Here is an 18499-nt window from a genome sequence, read left to right on the forward strand (position 1 = left end):
AGGTGGAGGCGGTGGGAGCCACTGAGCGGGAGAACATAGGAGGAAGCGCCTCTCTCCTCCAGGCCAAGCCAGCAGCCCGGGGGCAGCCAGACCCTTGTGTTTGCTGGCGACGGCACCCATTCAGAGCGAGAAGGGCCAGTGCCGCGGATTTCACTGCCCGCCTCGTTTCTCATTGTCCTCTCCGTCACCTTCTGGAGTCCGATGGGGCTTCTAATCTTGAAGGGCTTGAACTCGGCGACCTCTAAAGGCCCAGGACTCTGACCCTGCGCCCGCACAGCGAGCCCGTCTCTGTGGGTCCCGGCACTGGTTCGAGGCTTTTCTGCAGAGGACCGGGTGGCAAACACCATTGGCTTCCTGCATCCTCCAGCTCGGCCGCCACGACCTGCCTTTGCTGTGGCAGATCCAGAGCAGCCCTAGAAAACGAGCAAGTGACACGGACACGGAGGTGTGAATCTCAGAGAATTTTCAGGCCACAAAGTCTTCTTTTGATTTTGGTATTTTTTTACAGCGGTAAAATACACATAACACACAATTTCCCTTTTAACCGTGTCTGAGTGTTCAGTTTTCAGAGCGTTCGCACTGTGGTGCAGCCATCACCACCATCCGCCTCCAGAACTTTCTCACCGTCTTAAACTGAGACTCTGTCCCCATTAAACACTGACTCCCCGGCCCTCACAGCCACCATCTACTTTCTGTCACTCTGACTTTGACTCCTTTAGGTCCCCATGTCAGTGGAATCACATAGGACATGGCTTTTTGTGTCTAGTTTATTTCACTGTGCATCGTGTCCTCAGGGTTCACCTGTGTGGCGAGCGTCACGGTTTCCTTCCTTTTTATTGCTGAGCAATGTTCGGTTGTACAGATGGACCACACTTTATTCATCCATCAGTGGACGCTGGGCTGCTTCCACCTCTTGACCGTTGTGAATAATGCTGCTATGTCTTTTTTTTTTTTAATATTTATTTATTGATTTGGCTGCGCCGGGTCTTAGTTGCGGCACGTGGGCTCCTTAGTTGCAGCACGTGGGCTCCTTAGTTGCGCCATGCGGACTCTTAGTTGCGGCACGCGTGCGGGATCTAGTTCCCTGACCAGGGATCGAACCCGGGCCCCCTGCATTGGGAGCGCGGAGTCTTAGCCACTGGACCACCAGGGAAGTCCCTGCTGTGTCTTTTGCTTTTCTTTGGTATAAGCATCCCCAGCTCTTGGGCTGTCCAAAACAGGTCGGGAGGACTCGGTTTGGCCCCTGGCCATGGCTCACTGACCCTGCTCTCAAGCAAAACGGTCGCAAATCACATTCTGTGCTCCGCTTTGTGTTGCCTTGTAAGTATCCAGGAACTGCCCAGGCTCACCAGCCATCCCCATCCAGAGAAAACGGATCTCGGTGGAGTGGCCCAGGGCTGAGGGCTGTCGGCTGGACCATGTCCCGGTCATCACTGCAGGGGACGCCCGCCCGCCCGTTTTCTTCTTGATAACTTTTTTCCCCCCAGAGCCATTGTTTCTGGGTAAAAGTTTTCCTGTTTATTAAGGAGTGTTTGATGCACATAAGAGAATACAGGCACGTGGTCATTTAAAGCATCAAAAAATGAAGCCCTAGCCTCTACCACTTACTTGGAGAACTCCCACCAGTTTCCCCAAGTAACTGGTGCATCTCCCATCCTGGTCCACTCGCAGATGCAAGGAGGTGGGTGGCCCTGCTTTCTGTGAGGTCTTGTCCCTGCGCAGCACTTCCTGTGTCTGAGCCTAGCTCTTCTCGTAGTTATGTCTCTAAGGACCCCTGACTCTTCCTTATAGGATGAATTGAGTGTCAAGATGACCCAGCTGCAGAGGACCTGCTGGCATCCTGGGAGGGTGAGGATGACAGAGTAGTGGGGTTGGTAGCAGAAATAGAGAAACAGAGCTCAGTTCACGCTCCACGCGGAGACTCGTGGGAGGTCACCCCGGCCTTCATACTTTCAGGTTTTCAAAATCACCTTCCGTTGTCTCTCTCTTGAGGGAAGAGTGTAACTTTCTAATAATCACAGAATGGAAGTTCTGAAGCCTTCAGAGTCCTTCTAAACTTGGCTAAATTGTGCCTGCTCCTCTGATCATTCACAAACTTTCATGGGGGTCCTCCTCCAGCAGGTGCCGTATCGGGTGAGGGGGGAGGTTGGCAACCTCCTTGTGGAGGTGAGACGGCTTCTAAAAATTGAACAAAGGGGACTTCCCTGGTGGTCCAGCGGTTAAGACTCCGCACTCCCAACGCAGGGGGCCCAGGTTCAATCCCTAGTCAGGGAGCTAGATCCCACGTGCCGCAACTAAAGATGGCACGTGCCGCAACTAAAGATCCCACGTGCCGCAACTAAAGATCCCACGTGCCGCAGCTAAGGCTTGGCGCAATCAAATAAATAAATATTAAAAAAAAAAAGACTGAACAAAAGCACAGCAGAGAGAGTGGCAACGGAGGCCACAGGCGACAGCGGTGGGTTGCCGGGAGATGCAAATATATGCTGTGGTCCCACGGGCGTGGCGACAGCCTGGAGAACGATGTGATTGTAACTGTCTTGAGAGCAAAGCCAGTCGGTGACATGGATGCATTTCAGCGAGGACTGTCTGTGGCCAGGGAGACCTCTAAAAGGTCACCGCGGTGGTCTGTGACACTGTCCTCTTCTGTGACGTAGGCTAAGGAGATAAACTGTCACAGACAGTGACAGTCTGGAATGGAAGGTCTCCAGGGCCAGCAGGGGAGTGGCAGCGAACAGAGTCTGAGGCCCGGAGGAGTGAGATGGGAAGAAAGCACAGGGTGTGTCGAGGGCCCAGGGCTGGAGACAGAGGGAGGGCAATCGTGGCAAATTCCACCCATGAAAATTCCAGAAAGTGCCATCGAATCTGTAGTGACAGAAAGCAGACCAGTGGCTCCTGAGGAGGTGGGGTGGGTGGATGAGGAAGGGGCAGGAGAAAGCTTCCTGGGGGTGGATATGTCCCTTCCGTCGATGGGGGCGATGGTGTCACAGGTGCTCATCACACGTGGATGCCAGCGTACGTGCAAGTGACCGTATGCCAGCTACCTCTCAGTGAAACAGGTTTGATTGTGCAGGATTTTCTGTGAGGCCCAGGTGGATGATTTTGAACTGAAGGGCTCAGAGAGGGTGGGAGAGGGCTCTCGCTGTCGTCTGAGGATAACACGCTCGTGGTGTCAGAGGCGCTGTCTTTGCCCAGCTGCTCATCTAAAAGTACTTGCCTTCAGTCTTGGAACCGAGAGGGCAGCGCGGGAAGAAGTTCCACAAGTGGGGAATGAGGCTGCATCTGGAGGAGGGCGGGGTGTGGGTGGTGAGCCCCCTCCCCTCCTCCTGCTTGCGTCTCTTTTTTCTTTTAATGTATGGATTTTAAATTAATTAATTAATGTATTTGGCTGCGTCCGGTCTTAGTGGCAGCACGCGGAATCTTTGTTGCAGCACACGGGATCTTTCATTGCAGTACATGGGCCCATCTTTGCAACATGCAGGCTTCTCTCTAGTTTTGGTGTGCAGGCTCCAGAGCACGCAGCCTCAGTAGTTGTGGCGTGCGGACCATCTAGGCTCTCTAGTTGTGGCGCGTGAGCTCTAGAGCGCGCCGGTTTAGTTACTCCGCGGCATGTGGGATCTTAGTTCCCTGACCAGGGATCGAACCCACGTCCCCTGCGTTGGAAGGCAGATTCTTAACCACTGGACCTCCAGCTAAGTTCCTCGCGTCTGACGTTTGCGTCTCGGGCCTCGATTATAGGCCTAGCGCACGTATGCACATGTTCAAGAAGCATGAGTTTCAGGAGCGTTGCCTGAGTGCAGGGCCTCCTGCAGGGCCTGATGCCATCGTGAAGAGACTCAGAGGCCCTGTTTCTGCCAGCACCATGGCCTGAGCCCTAACCTCGTCCGTCTGCATGGCCCCTGCTCCCCCCGTATTGAAATGACTGACGTTTTCCCAGGAGTAGCTCACTCTACCCTGGATCCCACTCCCAGCTGCCATGTCTGACCCAAGTTTGGATCTCTGCTCTGCCATTGGCCAGTGGGCCTCTCACAGTCCCAGCCTCTGTGTGCTCCCATTCCCTACAGAATCCTTTCTCTTGGAGCCTGTTGGGTGGTGACACAGCTGGCAGGGAGCCAGCATCACCCTGGAGGCCCCGTGTTTGGACATGGGATCTTTACAGAGGGGATTAAACTAAAATGAAGCCAGTAGGTAACCCTGATGACTGGGGAGATAAGAAAATAGGACCCAGGGCTTCCCTGGTGGCGCAGTGGTTGAGAGTCCGCCTGCCAATGCAGGGGACATGGGTTCGTACCCCGGTCTGGGAAGATCCCACATGCCACGGAGTGGCTGGGCCCGTGAGCCATGGCCGCTGAGCCTGTGCGTCCGGAGCCTGTGCTCCACAACGGGAGAGGCCACAACAGTGAGAGGCCCGTGTACCAAAAAAAAAAAAAAGAAAGAAAAGAAAATAGGACCCAGACACATAGGCGGATGACCACGTGAGGAACTGGGGAGAAGCCGGCCTCGGGAGGAACCACCCTGCCGACCCCTGGATCTGGGACATCCGGTCTCCAGGACGCTGCGACAGGAAAGGTGTGTGTTAAGCCGTGGGCTTGTGGTACCCTGTCATGGGTTATAACACACCAGTTCCCCAGATCTTAGGAACAAAGGCACAGAGCAGGCTGCTCTGCATGTGTAACTGTAGCCGTTAACAGGGACCCTCTGTGGGCTCTTCAGCGGCCCCGGGGTTATCCCCGCTCTTGCAGGTGTTTGGCGAATCTTGAGAGGTGCCTTCCGGCCGCGTCTGCCAGCGTCTTGTTGCTGAGCTTCCCGTGAGACGTTTACGGTTCCAACAGAGACGCTTAAGGTCTCACTGAGACCCAGGGCGCTGGGCTCCCGGAGGCAGAGTGCGGAGGGCTGTTCACCAGGGGCTGCGGGCTGCCTACCTGCCTTTAGCTCCCAAGCCCAGCTCGCAGAAGCCCATGTCAGCCCTCCTGTGGACCAGGCGCTCCAACCTCCCTTTCCTCTTTCTCCTCAGCTTCTCTCTCCTGTTCCCCAAAGCCCGGTCAGCTCTGAGATGGTGAGTGTCTCTTGCCGTTCTCCTTGCTTCCAGCCCATCTCCCTCTGCCTGCCCTCCTCCTCCCCCCACCAGGCGTGGGAGGGGACCCGCTTCCCATGTGGATTCCAGAGCTCCCCTTCCTGCGCGTCCGGCCGCCCTCTGACCGTCTCACCCCACGCCCTGGCCCTGCGTCAAAAACATATCTGCTCTCCTGATCTGGCGCCTTATTTGTGGTTTCCAAGTGAAAGGAAAGCTCAGGATTGCTTACTGAGCAGCAACGTGGTTTAGGAGCCAAGACTACAGACTCCGGAGCCAGAAATCCCAGCCCTGCCGTGGACCCGCAGGGAGACTCTGGACAAGCTGCTTGGGCCCTCAGTGCCACGTCCTCCCTCACAGGGATAAAGCCGTGAGAGGGGTCGTGTCGGTGCCACGCCATGTCCGTCCGCAGTAACTGTTGATTATTGTCGGTCCCCAAAAAGCTCTCAGGTGAGTGCAGTCGCCCTTCAGAAGAAACTTCATTAAATCAGGAGTAAATAACACAGCCTCTGTAGCTTCCAGTTTTCTGAAACGAGGGCTCCAAACACGGCGTCGTCTACTGTATGCACGAGGCTGGGAAGCCTCGCCAGCTGGGGTGGGCAGCTGGCATCCAGCCCACACTCCTTGGCCTCCCTGTTCGAGCCAACCACTGTGGAAAGTATTTCCCTCATCAGGGGACATGTGCACCCAGCTTACCTGCTTCCAGACACCCGCACATGTGGTCCTGCAGCCCAGCTGCCCCTGTAACTAGATCTGGGGCTTGATCCGTGCAGCCTGGATAAGCCCAGGAGGCTGCTTGCTGGGCCTCCTGGGGCTGACAACGGTTATTACCTTTGTGCTAAGCACAGCAGACCCCTATCCAAGGGCGGGAAAAAGCCGCAATTGTGAGACAAGCCCCAGAGCTGGATCGAAGGGGCAAGAAAGTCTGGTTTAGACCAAGGCTCGCCCTGGTCCCTCTTTATTCCCCCATTCCCTCGGTGTTTGTCCAGGGCCTGTCCCGGACCAGATAGAGGTTAGGCACGTGGGATGCAGAGGCTGCCGCCACGTGGGGGGTTCGTGGGATAAAGTGGCCTCGTGTGCGATGCGAAGGGCGACAGGCTTGAACTCGAGACTGCGGGGCAGGCAGCCTGTCTGAGGCCGGAACGGCGTGAGCTGAGGAGGTCGTGGAGCCGCCCCTGGGGTGCAGGATGCAGGCTGAATGGGAGATGGCAGCGGGGGCCGGGAGGATCCTTCCACTGTCGGCCTGGGAGGTGGCCATGAAGGTCGAGGTGAAGAGGCTGGCCTGAGAAGGCCTGAGAGGTGCAGCTGGCTGACTGTGGGGTGGGGAAGGTGAGGACAGGGCCTGTCTCTCGTGATGCACGTGTGAGGAAACCACGTGGCCTCGGAGAGTCATTTCCGGAGTCAGTGGATAAAGCAAGAAACACGTCAGGGCAGAGCTACCCCCAGTGACCGGTGGATGGCTCCCCGGAGCGGCGGACCCACCTCCCAGCTCCTCCCTGGGCGGCCCACCTGCCACTCCTGCCCTGAGGGCTCACGTTCACACTCGAGGGTCCCGGGTAGGGTCGGGGGTTCCCACGCCCGCCCAGACGATTAAAGGCCCCAGAGAGCTAGTTTGTGTGGAGGCTTCCATCTGTTTTTACCCACTTCGGAAGTTAAATTTGCTGAATTCGTTTACTAAGTTCATTTAAAATTATCAGTGATAAACCCATCACGTGTTAACGTTTTGTGAACAATAGACATTTTCTGAGGCAGAGTTGTGGTCTGGACAGTGGTGGTGTTTCGCATCTTTGCAGGTGTCCACGTGCGGCCCCATGGACATCTGTGGCCAGGCTGTCCCCTCAGCCTCCTCCTTCTGACGCTTTGGCTGACGTGTGGGAAGGAAACCTAGCTGTGTGGCGGGGACGCGCTGGAACCACTTTCGGACGATGTGGCTCTTGTTTGAAAGCACCTGAACTCTGCCAGTTCTGCTGTGATCCTGGCACCGGCAGTGAGCTTCCCGCAGTCTGCTCCACTGGCTTCCCTGGTCTGTCTGGTGCTTTGCGTCTTTGGTCCAGGCGGGGGTTTGTGACATCCACATCGGTCATTTGGAAAATATTGCTTCACTGACTACACAGAGCTTCCAAATGCTGACGTTTCTTTTTTATATATATATAAATTTATTTATTCATTTTTGGCTGTGTTGGGTCTTCGTTGCTGCGCGTGGGCTTTCTCTGGTTGTGGCGAGTGGGGGCTACTCTTTGTTGTGGTGCCCAGGCTTCTCATTGCAGTGGCTTCTCTTGTTGCAGAGCATGGGTTCTAGGCACGTGGGCTTCAGTAGTTGTGGCACCTGGGCTCAGTAGTTGTGGCGCACCGGCTTAGTTGCTCCACGGCATGTGGGGTCTTCCCGGACCAGGGCTCGAACCCGTGTCCCCTGCACTGGCAGGCGGATTCTTAACCACTGCGCCACCAGGGAAGTCCCTGACATGTTTCATTTTACAGTATGAAAAACTCACTTCCTCATCAGAAAAGTCTTTAAGATTGGGAAGTTGCCAAGCCTTTACGGAAGACAGGCGTTCCCAAAATTGCCATTTTCTCCTGAAAGCGCAAGTGCTACCATGTCCGTCCTCCCTGAAGTGGCAGGCTCACTGGTCCTTTTCTGAGAAGCCGTCTGCGAGGACTGTGGTCGAGGTGACCCTGCACACCTCACACGGCAGGTCCCCCTCCAGTGGCAGTGGAGGGCCGCGCACACTCCCCTCATCTCCACTCAGAGCGTCACAGGGACCAGGACTCAGGTTGGAGGACGTCCTGAAGCTGCACTGCTCTGCGTGAGTGTGTGGTGGTGAACTTTGGTGCCTCGGTCTGTGCGGAGCCGCCAGTGGTGCAGCCCCCTGCTTTTGCACCGTCGATGTTGTGAGGAATGTAACGAGTCTCCCTTAGCGTGGCCCCCTGGACAGGGGTCTGCGGGCCACCTGTGAGAACTACTCTGCTGGAGGAGGAGGGAGACGACCCCTGGGGTGAGCGGAGCCGATGAGACGGCAGGCCATGCCTCCCCGATGCCCAGCAGGGTCACCCCGACTGTCCTCAGTCTCAGCCTCTTTCTGGCTGGTTCAGAGCAGCTGCATGTCAGAGGTCACGCTGCAGCATTCACAGAGAGCCCCCTGTGACTCCATGACCTGCCTTCCCTATAGAAGTACAGGTGTCACTGTGTCCTGGGCCCCAGGCCTGTTCCCGGGGGAAGGAAAGGGGGCAGGTGTTTGAGCTGGGAGCAAGACTGAGGTGATTCCGCCTCTGCCTGAGGACCAGTTACAGGTGATCCTTATAGGGGACAAAAGCAGCCCTGAGGGGCAGAGGTGTGGGGAGGGGGAGGCCTGGGCAGAGCTGGCTGTGAAACCCTGGATGGTGGGGAGCGCTGACTGGCGCCTGGGAGGACGGTCTCTATTCCACGTGACACCCAAGGATGGCCCGTGCTCACCCAGCAGGATGGACCCTGGTGGGAACCCCGCCCTCACACCTTCTGCTCTCCTGTCCATCAGCTCTCCCCAGCGCCCTGCTGGCACCTGAGGACACCCTGGGCAGCTGCCAGACCATCTCTTGGGCAGCTCGGCTTGGGCTGGGGGGTGCAGCTGGGAGGAGAGGTTTCCTGGAGCCAGAACTTGGTGGTCAAGAAATGGACGTAGAGTCTAGAAGGGGTTAAAGGCCGAGGGTCTCCCTAGAGGTAGCGATCGTATTTTACGTTTGGTGTGCTACGTGTCTTCTTTTGCTGCTGTGTCTCCCGGGCCCCTCCTGAATTCTGGAACAGAGGTAGCCCACTTCCCTTTGCTCAGAAGCAGAAACCAAGGCTTCACAGTGGAATCAAGCCACTGTAAAGGCTGGAGCCAGAATGCCTCACTGCTGGATCTGGTGGAGGCTCTGTGTTTGCAGCAGACTCCCACAGACCCCGGCTTGGGGAGCAGGTGCCGCCTCGCCCCACATCAGCTCCAGCCTCTCCCCGCGCCTCTGAGGCTTGGCAGCCGGGGTGCTCTCCCTGGAGTCCTCCGCCATCCGCAAGGCGATGGCGGCTGGAAACTTGTTCCACTGAACTTTGCCAGGGAGCTATACTTAGCCACCGAGCGGAGGCCAGGCGTGGGCTCGCTGAGTATAGATAGTAACCAGCAGACTATTTTAGAACTCCCAGAGAACCCCCAACACGGTATTTATAGAAGCCTCTGGGCTTCTGGAAGGGAAGCCATAACCTTAGCGTGCCTGGGGCTTCAGGAGAGAGGTCTCTTCACGGGGAGTGGGGCAGGGAGCTGGGCCCCCGAGAGGCTGGGTGTCCCTCTCACACCTGTTCCGGGACCTGAGCCACGGGGCCAGGCGCTCGCGTCCCAGTCAGAAGGCAGCGCGCGCGGTTTTCTGTCCGCCGCCTGTCACGTGCCTCCTGGGAGCGCCTTTCGTGTGGTGCTGACGCCGCCCCGCCCTCGGCTCGTTCTGAGATTCTCGTCCAGAATCCTGGCGATTTCTCAGGCTCCTGCTTTTGCCCAGACTGAGCTGGGCCGCCTCTGAAACACCCGCCTCTGGCTCCTCTGGTCCTGGGGCTCCTGTCCCCCAGCCTGGCTCCTTCCCTGGAGAGAGGCACCAACAACGTGCCTGAAGCTGTGCGGCCAGAAGGCCTTCTTTAGGGAGAAAAGGGGAAATGTAATGCGTAAAGTTTGGGTAGAGAAAGCCTGTAGTTGGGGGGGACCCAGGTAGCAGTCCTGCGAGGAAGGAGGTGGCTGTGCCCTCACCTGGGACGGTGTGAGGGATGGTTGTACCCCTTCCTGATTCCCATCTGTGGGTGTTGGGAGAGGGCTCCAAAAACCCAAATCTTTAGTGAGCATCCTGGGTCAATGCTGCCGATCAGGCAAAATCACGAGGAATGAGGAACGGAGAGTGGGAAACTGTGAGGCCTGAGTGGCCGGTGGGGACATGGCCCCATGGCGGGGATGAGGCATGCTGACTGCAGCCACCCTCCTCGGAGGGGAACATCTCCCCCACTCGCTCCACGTCGACTCCCTGGCAGGTGCCCGGGCCTCTCTTCATCCCGCCTGCCAACCCACCCTCTGCCACCCCTGCCCTCCGCCAGCCCGGATATAAATATAAGAGCATTTTCCATGGGCCGGCACAGAAGGGCAAACATGGACTTTATTTAGGCCTGTGAAATTCCCTTCCTCCATCCCCAACAGGTGCCTCGCTTCATTTAGATATTGGTGCTCAGAAATAGAACACAATTTACAATATAGCTTCCTTCAGGCATCTGGATGCCGTTAAAATAAAAAGCCATCCAGTGAGATGGGCACAAACACGAGTGCGGTTGGAGCTTAGCCTTTGCCAGGGATGAGAGGCTCCCCAGCCCCGGGCTGCCCACCGTGCTCAGCAGAGGCCCAGGCATTCGGGAGACAGTGGAGGGATGTCCCTGGAGGGCAGAGGCCTGTTCCCACCCGCTGTGGGCCCCTGACCAGGGTAGCGGAGAGGAGGGGTCAGGCACCTGCACACTCGAGAGGGGCCATCCGGGGGGGTCACAGTGCGTTTGGAGGACGCGTTTCTAGTAAGTCGGTCGTGGGCTCACTGCCCCCTTGATCCTTTGTGGCCTGGGGGGACAGCATTCCACTCTCCTCTCCATAAGTCCAAGCACAGGGACCCGCCAGGTTTCTCTAGGCAAACTGTGTGCCCTCGTCAGCTGTTACAGGGTGAACGGTGCCCCCCGTTCATATACTGAAGTCCTAACCTCCGAGTACCTCAAAATGCGGCCTTATTTGGAAACAGGGTCTTTGCGGACGCTGTCGAGATGAGATCATCAGGGTGGGTCCTCACCCAGTACGACTGGTGCCCTTATAAAAAGGGGAAATTTGGACACAGACACAGACACGCACACGTGAAGATGGAAGCAGAGAAGGGGGTGACGCTTCCGCGAGCCACAGAACATCAGAGGCGCCAGCCAATGCAGCAGCTGGGAGAGGCCTGGGGCAGATTCTCCCTCAGCCCCGGCAGGGACCAGCCCGGCCGGCACCTCGGTCTCGGACTTCTGGCCTCCGGGGCTGTGGAGGAGTCTGTCTCTGGTCTGAGGCCCCCGCTCTGTGGGTTTGTTACGGCCGCCCCAGCAAACTGACACGTCAGCTAAGCCTCCTGGTCCCGCCGTGTGTCCCTCGGGGGAGGCTGATCCCTGTGGGGGGGGGGTGGCAGTGGGACTGGGAGTGCAAGCGTGGCTTCCTTGGAGAGGTTCTCTGTTCTATGGGCAGATAGATCAGTCTGCTTTAGGCTAGAGCAGCGGCTCTCCTGGGTGGTCAGTTTCATCAGGGTCGCCCTTGATCCAGGGAAGCCCAGTGTCAAGGTCAGGTTTCCTCTGGGATGTCCCCAGGCCCCCTCTGATTGCCGTTATCAAACCAGCCACCCAGGGACCTTCAGCCCCCGACTTGGGCATTAGGAGGGATCTGTGGGTAGGGACCCAGGGTTGGGGCTGCAGAGCTGGTAGCTGTGTGGGCCTGGTGAGCGCCCCCAGCATCCTGTCACACGGGGCGGAGGTCAGCAGGTCTGGTGGCTCAGGGCCAAGACGGGGCCTCTGCTGCTTGCCGTGTGGCGCCATCCCGGAAGCAGGACCAAGGTGCCGAGCCCTGTCCCTTGGCTGGGGCCAGCCCTCCTGCAGGGAGGAGCAGGTGTCCCCTCCTGCATCAAGGATTCGGCCAGTCTCCGTTAGACTCAGGCCTCCTTCCTCCTTCCTCCATGCCACCCTCCGGGGTCTGGTGCAGATGACTCAGACACTGCCAAGAAGCAGGGCCGGCCCAGCGCGTGACCGCCCGGGGCCTGGGGGTGAGGGGAGGCCACCTATCAGAAGGAAGCGGGGTCTTGGCATCTGAGTCGGTTCGGGAAGGTGTGTGTCTTGGGCGGGGTCAGAGATCGGCTGCTCGCTGGGCTGGAGGTCCTGCAGCCTCAGGAGAGGGCGGCAGGAAGGAGGCCGCGGCGCTGGGTGAGGGGCTTAGTGACTTGAGGAGGTGGCTGCAGTGACGACACATCTGTGGTGTTCAGTAGAGATGCTGCAGGCGCAGGGGGGACTCCCCTCTAAATCAGACTTCGGGGGGGCATGAACGCCTGCCACAGACACACGGCCTCGGTCCCCCTCTCGCACCCTCACCCCGCCGCTGGTCCTCGCTGTACTGTCCCCACGTCCACTCCCTTCCTTCCAGAAAGGGAAGGCGCCCTGCTCACCTGCTGCTCCCACCCGGTAAGGACCGCACAGCTCGAGGCCCTGCCCCCTCAGCTCCCCCCGCTCTGGCCACAGGGTCCCGTTATCCAGGAGCTCTGCCTCAGCAGAGGTTGTCCGAGCTCGGCCTCCTCTGCGGACCCAGGGGACGGGGTGAGCCTCAGAGCCTCAGAGGACGTTGCAGCAGGAGTGCGGGCTCTTTATCGCCCCAGATCCACCCACCGCCTCCCCCTCGCTGCTCCATCCTCAGGACGGGCCCGTGAGGAGGGGAGGGTGTGTGTGTGTCGTGTGTAAGCGCCTGTGCACATGTGACGTGAAACAGCTTGGCCCAGATGCCATCAAAGGCAGGTGGAGGGGAGCCTCCAGGTAGCTCTGCCCACGCAGGGGCCCACACGGTTGTGCTCGGCCCAAGTCAAACTGCCGGTCCGGAGTGGAGGGCATCCAGGGCAGCCCCGCCGTCAGCCTCACGTGGGGATCTTGCGTGCTGACGACCGCCTCCCGACCGGCTGTCACTGGGAGCAACAGAACCGGAACCAGAGCTCACTGGAAACGGCATGGACGAGGCTCTCAACCGGAAGAGAGTCATCCCCGGAGAGAAGTCCCTCACGTGGGCAGGGAAGGGCGACGCCCTCCCAGGACGCCCAGCTCCGCGGCCCCTCCGCCTCTCAGGGGGCGCAGCAGCTGGACTCCTCGTGCCGCGCCAGGAGCGCCACGCGGGAGAAGGTCTTGGCGCAGCGCTTGCACTGGTATTTCTTGGTGTCCGAGTGCGTCTGCAGGTGAGCCCGCAGGTTGGAGCGGTCGGCGAAGGCCCTGCTGCAGTGAGGGCAGGTGTAGGGCTTCTCACCTGGGGGAGGGGAGGGCGACAGGTGAGCGACCCGCTGCAGCGGCCAGGACAGCCCTGCGGAGGGTGACCCCCGGCTTGCAAGCGCATAGGCCGTCCCCCACCCCAAGGCTCCTCAGCCCTCACAGTGAGGCTGAAGCCTTCATCTGCATCGCCCGCTCCCTCGGGGTCAGTGACAGCGGCCTTAGCACCTGCCCTCCGCTGAGGGGGTCGTGTGCTTGATACCCTGGGTGAGACCGCAGCAGCTAAAACACAGATCTTGGCTAGGTGGCTCTTTGCTTCTGCTGGAGCTCCCCTGGGGCGCTCTGTCACCAGCCCTGGATGGGAGAGGCGCTGCAGGCCTCCTGGCAGCTGTACCTGCCCCCCGAAAGCCATGGTGGGAACCTTGAAGGTGGCTATACAAGGGCAGGCGCTCAGGACCAGTGAGGATTCCCATGTCCTCCAGGCCATCTCCAATCAGGGCGACCAGGGATTTGGACTAAGTCCTTCTGTTGGGGCTGTACCCTCCAGGCTGACCCCCCAAGTGTAAAAGAAAGGGTCAGTGAGAGTCATCTGTTCAGCTCTGCCTGTGTGGAGAGTCCTGCAGCCCTAGGGGCCCTGGGAGGCAGCAGCCTGTAGTCCATGGGGCCCAGAGCATCGCGTCCTGGCCGCCTGGCCCTGCGCTGTGATGGGGTGCTCAGGGGACATCCTCAGCGAGCGGTCGGGGAAAACCAGGTGGATTTCCAGCCTGGAAAAGGCTCCTGCAAAACCCTTCTTTCGTGTGAGTCACAGAGCCGTGACTGAGGGTGAGGGAGGGTCCAGTTCCAGAGAGTGTTTGTTGTAAGTGCCCGGCCTGTTCCTGTCTCCCTTTCACCGCGTGCTTGACAAAGTCCTGGACTTAAGAGGAAGGCCTGGGGTGGGGTCCAGCTCAGCCCCTGGCTGCCCTTGGGCAGAGCCGGCTCTTGCACTCTTTCTGGGCCGTAGTTTGTCATCTACAGAATGAAAGACCACGAGCTCCCTGCCCCGCATCCCCCCTCCTGTCCCTGTCTCCTGTCCGCAGCTGCTCCTCTCTCCTGCATTGCCTGTGCTCTGTGACCACCCTCTCACCCAGGGACGGGATTGCTCCTGGGTAAACCACAGCCCGTCAGACAGGCTGTGTGAGCCCTGGGGTCCTCACCCCCAAGCCAGGCCTTTCTGGCTACCCTCCTCCCCTGCTGCTCCAGAATTGAGGAAGGCCACGGACTGTTTGAGAAGTCAGGCCCTGTGGAAGCCCTGTGCATCCCGCGCTTTGCCAGGTGTTATGAGTTGAATCGTGTCCCCCCCCCCCCCCCCCCCCCCCCATAAACCTGGGTACCTGTGAGTATGACCTGATTTGGAAAGAGAGTACTTGCTGATGTGATCAAGTTCAATTTAAGTTGGACCGGAGCATGCGGGCCCCGAACCCAGTGTGACTGGTGTCCTCATAACTAGAGGGACATCTGGACACAGACACAGGGGAGAGGCCGTGTGAGGACAGAGGCAGAGACCGGAAATGACATGGCCGCAAGGAACACCTGGGGCTCCAGGAGCTGGCAGAGGTGGGAAGGATCCCCCTCTCCAGATCTGGAGGGAGCCCGGCCCCGTGGCACCTTGATTCCAGACTTCTGGCTCTAGACTGTGAGCATTTCTGATGTTTTGAACCCCCCGGGGTGTGGCTCTTTGTGCCACAGCCTCGGGACACCAGGAAAAAGAAGCCGTGTGTGCCCATCCGTCCTCTCGTTTATGAACCCAACCCCTCCGCTCCTTTGAGGCCCAGACCCCCCCCTGCCCCCCAGCCAGATCCCTCACGGGCCCTGGCGCCTACCTGTGTGGGTCCGGATGTGGCCCTGCAGCAGCCAGGGCCTGGAGAAGGCCTTGCCGCACACGGCGCAGAGGCAGGGCAGCGTGTGTGTGCGGATGTGCATCTTGAGGGCGCCCAGGCTGCCGTACTCCTTGTCGCAGGACTTGCAGGCGAAGCGGCGTTGAGCCTGCAGGTGGCACTGCAGCTGCTGGTGCCTGGCCAGTGCGGCCGGCGTGCGGAAGCCCCCTGGGGTGTGGGGGGCCCGCTCGGCCCCTGGCAGGTGGCCCGGAGCCTGGGCCCCATCTGCGCCCAGGACCGGGGGCCAGCGCGTGGGCAGAGCCAGCAGCGGGGGCAGGCCAAGGTGCTGCAGGCTGTCTCTGAGAGGTGCGCCGGGGGCCCGGCCGGCCCGAGGGTCCGCCAGGCTGACTTCCAGGGGGTCTGGCCCCGAGGCCCCCCGAGCTTCCTCGTTACACAGGAAGGTGGGGAGGGGCAGGGAGACGTGGGCGACGACGGAGGTGAAGTCCCAGGGCCGGGGAGGGTCGCCAGGCGTGGACGGGGCCGCCTTGTCTGGGAGGACGAGGGGCACCACCAGCCCCCCGCAGGCAGAACAGGCGCCATTGGTTTCTAGAAGCGGGGAGGGGAGACAATGCACGGTGAAGCCTGAGTCCCAGCGCTGCGAGTTCGCCAACGCGCATTCCTGGCCGCATCCCACCACTAGGCCATCCATAGCCCCGCGGGGAGGAAAAGAAGGTCTGACAAGACAGGCGTGGGCTGCGGAAGTGGTGGCTGCAGCCGGAGACCACAGCGTCCGAGCAGGAATCTCAGTTCCTCTTTACAAACAAGGGAAGAGAAGCATCTCACAGGATCCCAGAGGAGCCCTCAGGGGCCAAGGAAGGGTCCCTAGCCGCCCTCTCTCTGAGCCCCACCCGCCGCAGGGCCAGCTCGGAGCTGCATCCTGCGGGCTCCCACGCAGCTTTAACTCACAACTCTTGGCAGCAAGCCGCCGCCTGCAAAGTAACTCATCAGCCTCCGGTCACCTCCCGATCACCCCTCGCCCACCATGGCGTGCGTGCGCACAGCCTCCTGCAGACGCTCCCAGCTCAGGAGGGACTGTTTTTGGTGGTGTCCACTGCCTCCTGGCTCGGCCCGCCGTCAGGCTGTTGCTCCCGTATGTGTGGGCCACCACGCCTCATGCTTGACCCAGACAGCAGAAGCCCCCAAAGTAAACACGTTAGCGAGTAAGAGTGAAGTTCTGCATTTCCCCAAAGACCAAATCTCCAGCCCTCAACCCATTTCTTATTTCCTATATGTTGAGATAAATCTCTGGCCCCATTTTTATGTCCACACCAAGGCTTTGGGTTGAGAAAGACAACCCACAGAATGGGGGAAATGTTTGCAAATTAGGGATCTGATAAGGAATTGGTGTCAGAATATATAAAGAACCCTTGCGACTCAACAATAAAAAGACAAACAGTCCACTTTTTAAATGGGCCAAGACTCTGAACAGACGTTTCTCCAAAGAAGATGTACACGCAGCCCATAAGCACAGGGAAAGATGCTCCACGTCATGAGCCATCAGGGAGATGCAGCTTAAAGCCATAGTGAGGTAGCACATCATACCCACTAGCATGGCTAGAATTAAAAACAGGCCAATTACAAGTGTTGATGAGGATGCAGAGGAATGGGGAAGCTCCCACACTCCACTCTCTCCTGACCTCACCGTTTTCCACTCCAGTCTTCCCAATTATAAAATCAGCTTGCCAGGTTTCTGTCCTCCCAGAAATGGAGGCTGGACCAGCTAAGAGATGAAGTCCAAGGAATTTCTGGAGACAGCACTGGGGTGCCCGGAGAGTCTAGGACCCCCCACTCCACACAGAAGCTCCAGTAGGGGCCCTTGTATGGGAAAAAAGTCACCTTGAGGCTTTGAGGCTCAGCCACTACCCTGACCCCAGGCATCACCTCAGAGCCTAACCCTGTCTAGGGGGCCAGTGCTGACTCGAGTGGGAGGGCAGGGGAGAGGCAGTGCTACTGGCCATGTGCTTCTGCTGATAACTTTAAATGCTTCCCCATATCCCCTGGGTTAGCTAGATTTTTTTAATTCATTCTGCCGCTCAGATTCCTGGGAGAAGAGACTTAAGTTCCTTTCTGGCTTCAGGGGTTCCCTGGGGAGGCCTAAAAAGGCACTTATTTAAAAGTGACGAGTGGGGGACCCCAAATCCAGCATCTCGGGTCTATCTTGGGGTAACTGCCTGGCAGAAAGAGGATCACCGTGGCCATTTGGCCGTCAGGAAGCTGGTGCTACAAGGAGAGGGGAGCAGAGCACTGATGGCCCTGAGGCTGTTCCCTGACAGTCACCGGACCTTGCTCGGCTGCCAGGATTTGCACGCTCAAAGGGGTTCGCTGTGTGACTGGAGTCTAAACAATAGTTTTTGAACGTTCAAAGCCATGCCCCGTGTGAATTACATGTTCTATCATACATGTATATCTGAAACAAGTTTCCTTTACCGCGAGCACTGCACTCTGATGGCTTCTGTTCTTTTTTATTTTATAAAATTGCTGGTGGTGACTCACTAACTGGATTTCAAAATGTGGAGTTGATGATCCCGTTCCTAGAAGGTGCCCCCTGGTGGCAGCCCAGCCCCGGGGACCCACCAGCCTGGACTCCCTCCCTGCTCCCAGTCCGTAGCGTCTCTCCCCATCCCCCTCTAAGTCACTGAGCCATCCCCCAGAGGGCGTCCCCCACCAAGAAGCTGTGGAGCTGGGGGCGCCTCTGACCACTCGAGAGAGGCCTTTGCTGCGGGACCTCTGCGTGTCCCTGACCCTGACAGGGAGTGGGAATGAGTGCACAGTCCTGGTTCCTGGGCACCTGTTTCCCCACCTGGGTAAGAACTGCAGCCCCTTAGCCCAGCCTGCCCTGGGCAACCTTCTCTGGGGTGAAGGAGGCGGGAGGGAAGAAAACCCCAGGAGGGGTGAGGAGGCATTGGAGGGGGCACAGCGGAACGCTGTGCGAGCTGGGCCCTGGCACCACAGGGCCCCTGGGTCACTCTGTCTGGCCTCTCTGCTCACCACCCAACCCAGGATGTTCTGGGGCGCTCTTGGAGAACAGCCTGGGCTCACTTCGTCTCTCTCTGCAATATCCGTGGGGCTCTCTCAAACGTCCTGCAGGAGGAAGATGGCCCTGGGGTCCTCTTTGCTGGGATGGGCATGCCTGGCCATAGCGGGAGAGCCCCAGAGTGACTGGGGGCCTGGAAACTTCTCTAAGTGGAGAGAAAATCCCCACCCAATCTGCCCGACGCGAGGCTGGGATCCCTGAAGCGGACAAGACGCCCGCGGGCCACGTTTCTACCTCCAGCCTCGTGGTCTCGGGCCCCTCCTCCCACCTGGGACAGGTGTTCCCTTTCCCGGGGTTCTCGCCCCTCCTGCCCCGCGAGAGTCGAGCCCTGGGCAGGGCAGGGGAGCCCGCAGCCCCTACCTCTCTGCCTCTCCAGCTGCCCGTAGTTGGGGACCCTGTGGCCGGAGTGCGTCTTCACCAGGAAGGAGCGCGGCATGGTGCCCTCGCGCGGGTCGCACTGTGCCTACGCCGGCGCCCGCGGGCAG

The 18499-nt window shown here is 59.0% G+C and overlaps 1 protein-coding gene and 1 long non-coding RNA gene across 2 annotated transcripts in view; one reads left to right on the top strand and one right to left on the bottom strand.

Moving 5' to 3' along the window:
- The window catches only part of LOC112393501 (uncharacterized), an 11155-nt gene extending 3968 nt beyond the window's left edge, over positions 1 to 7187 (top strand). Inside the window, exons 4-6 of the long non-coding RNA XR_003001926.1 lie at positions 5015 to 5056; positions 5278 to 5521; positions 6865 to 7187. This is a non-coding gene — a long non-coding RNA (uncharacterized LOC112393501). The remainder of the gene's footprint in view (positions 1 to 5014; positions 5057 to 5277; positions 5522 to 6864) is intronic.
- A 3078-nt stretch (positions 7188 to 10265) lies between these two features.
- SNAI3 (snail family transcriptional repressor 3) lies at positions 10266 to 18499 on the bottom strand. The gene is made up of 3 exons (XM_024735755.1): positions 18375 to 18499; positions 14927 to 15526; positions 10266 to 13107 (listed from the first exon to the last, which is right to left on the bottom strand). The coding sequence occupies exons 1-3, from the start codon at positions 18448 to 18450 to the stop codon at positions 12929 to 12931; spliced, it is 855 nt and encodes a 284-aa protein (XP_024591523.1). The 5' UTR covers positions 18451 to 18499; the 3' UTR covers positions 10266 to 12928.

The sequence above is a fragment of the Neophocaena asiaeorientalis genome, unplaced genomic scaffold, assembly GCF_003031525.2.
Source record: "Neophocaena asiaeorientalis asiaeorientalis breed wild unplaced genomic scaffold, Neophocaena_asiaeorientalis_V1.1 scaffold40, whole genome shotgun sequence".
In the NCBI taxonomy this organism is placed as follows: Eukaryota; Metazoa; Chordata; class Mammalia; order Artiodactyla; family Phocoenidae; genus Neophocaena; species Neophocaena asiaeorientalis.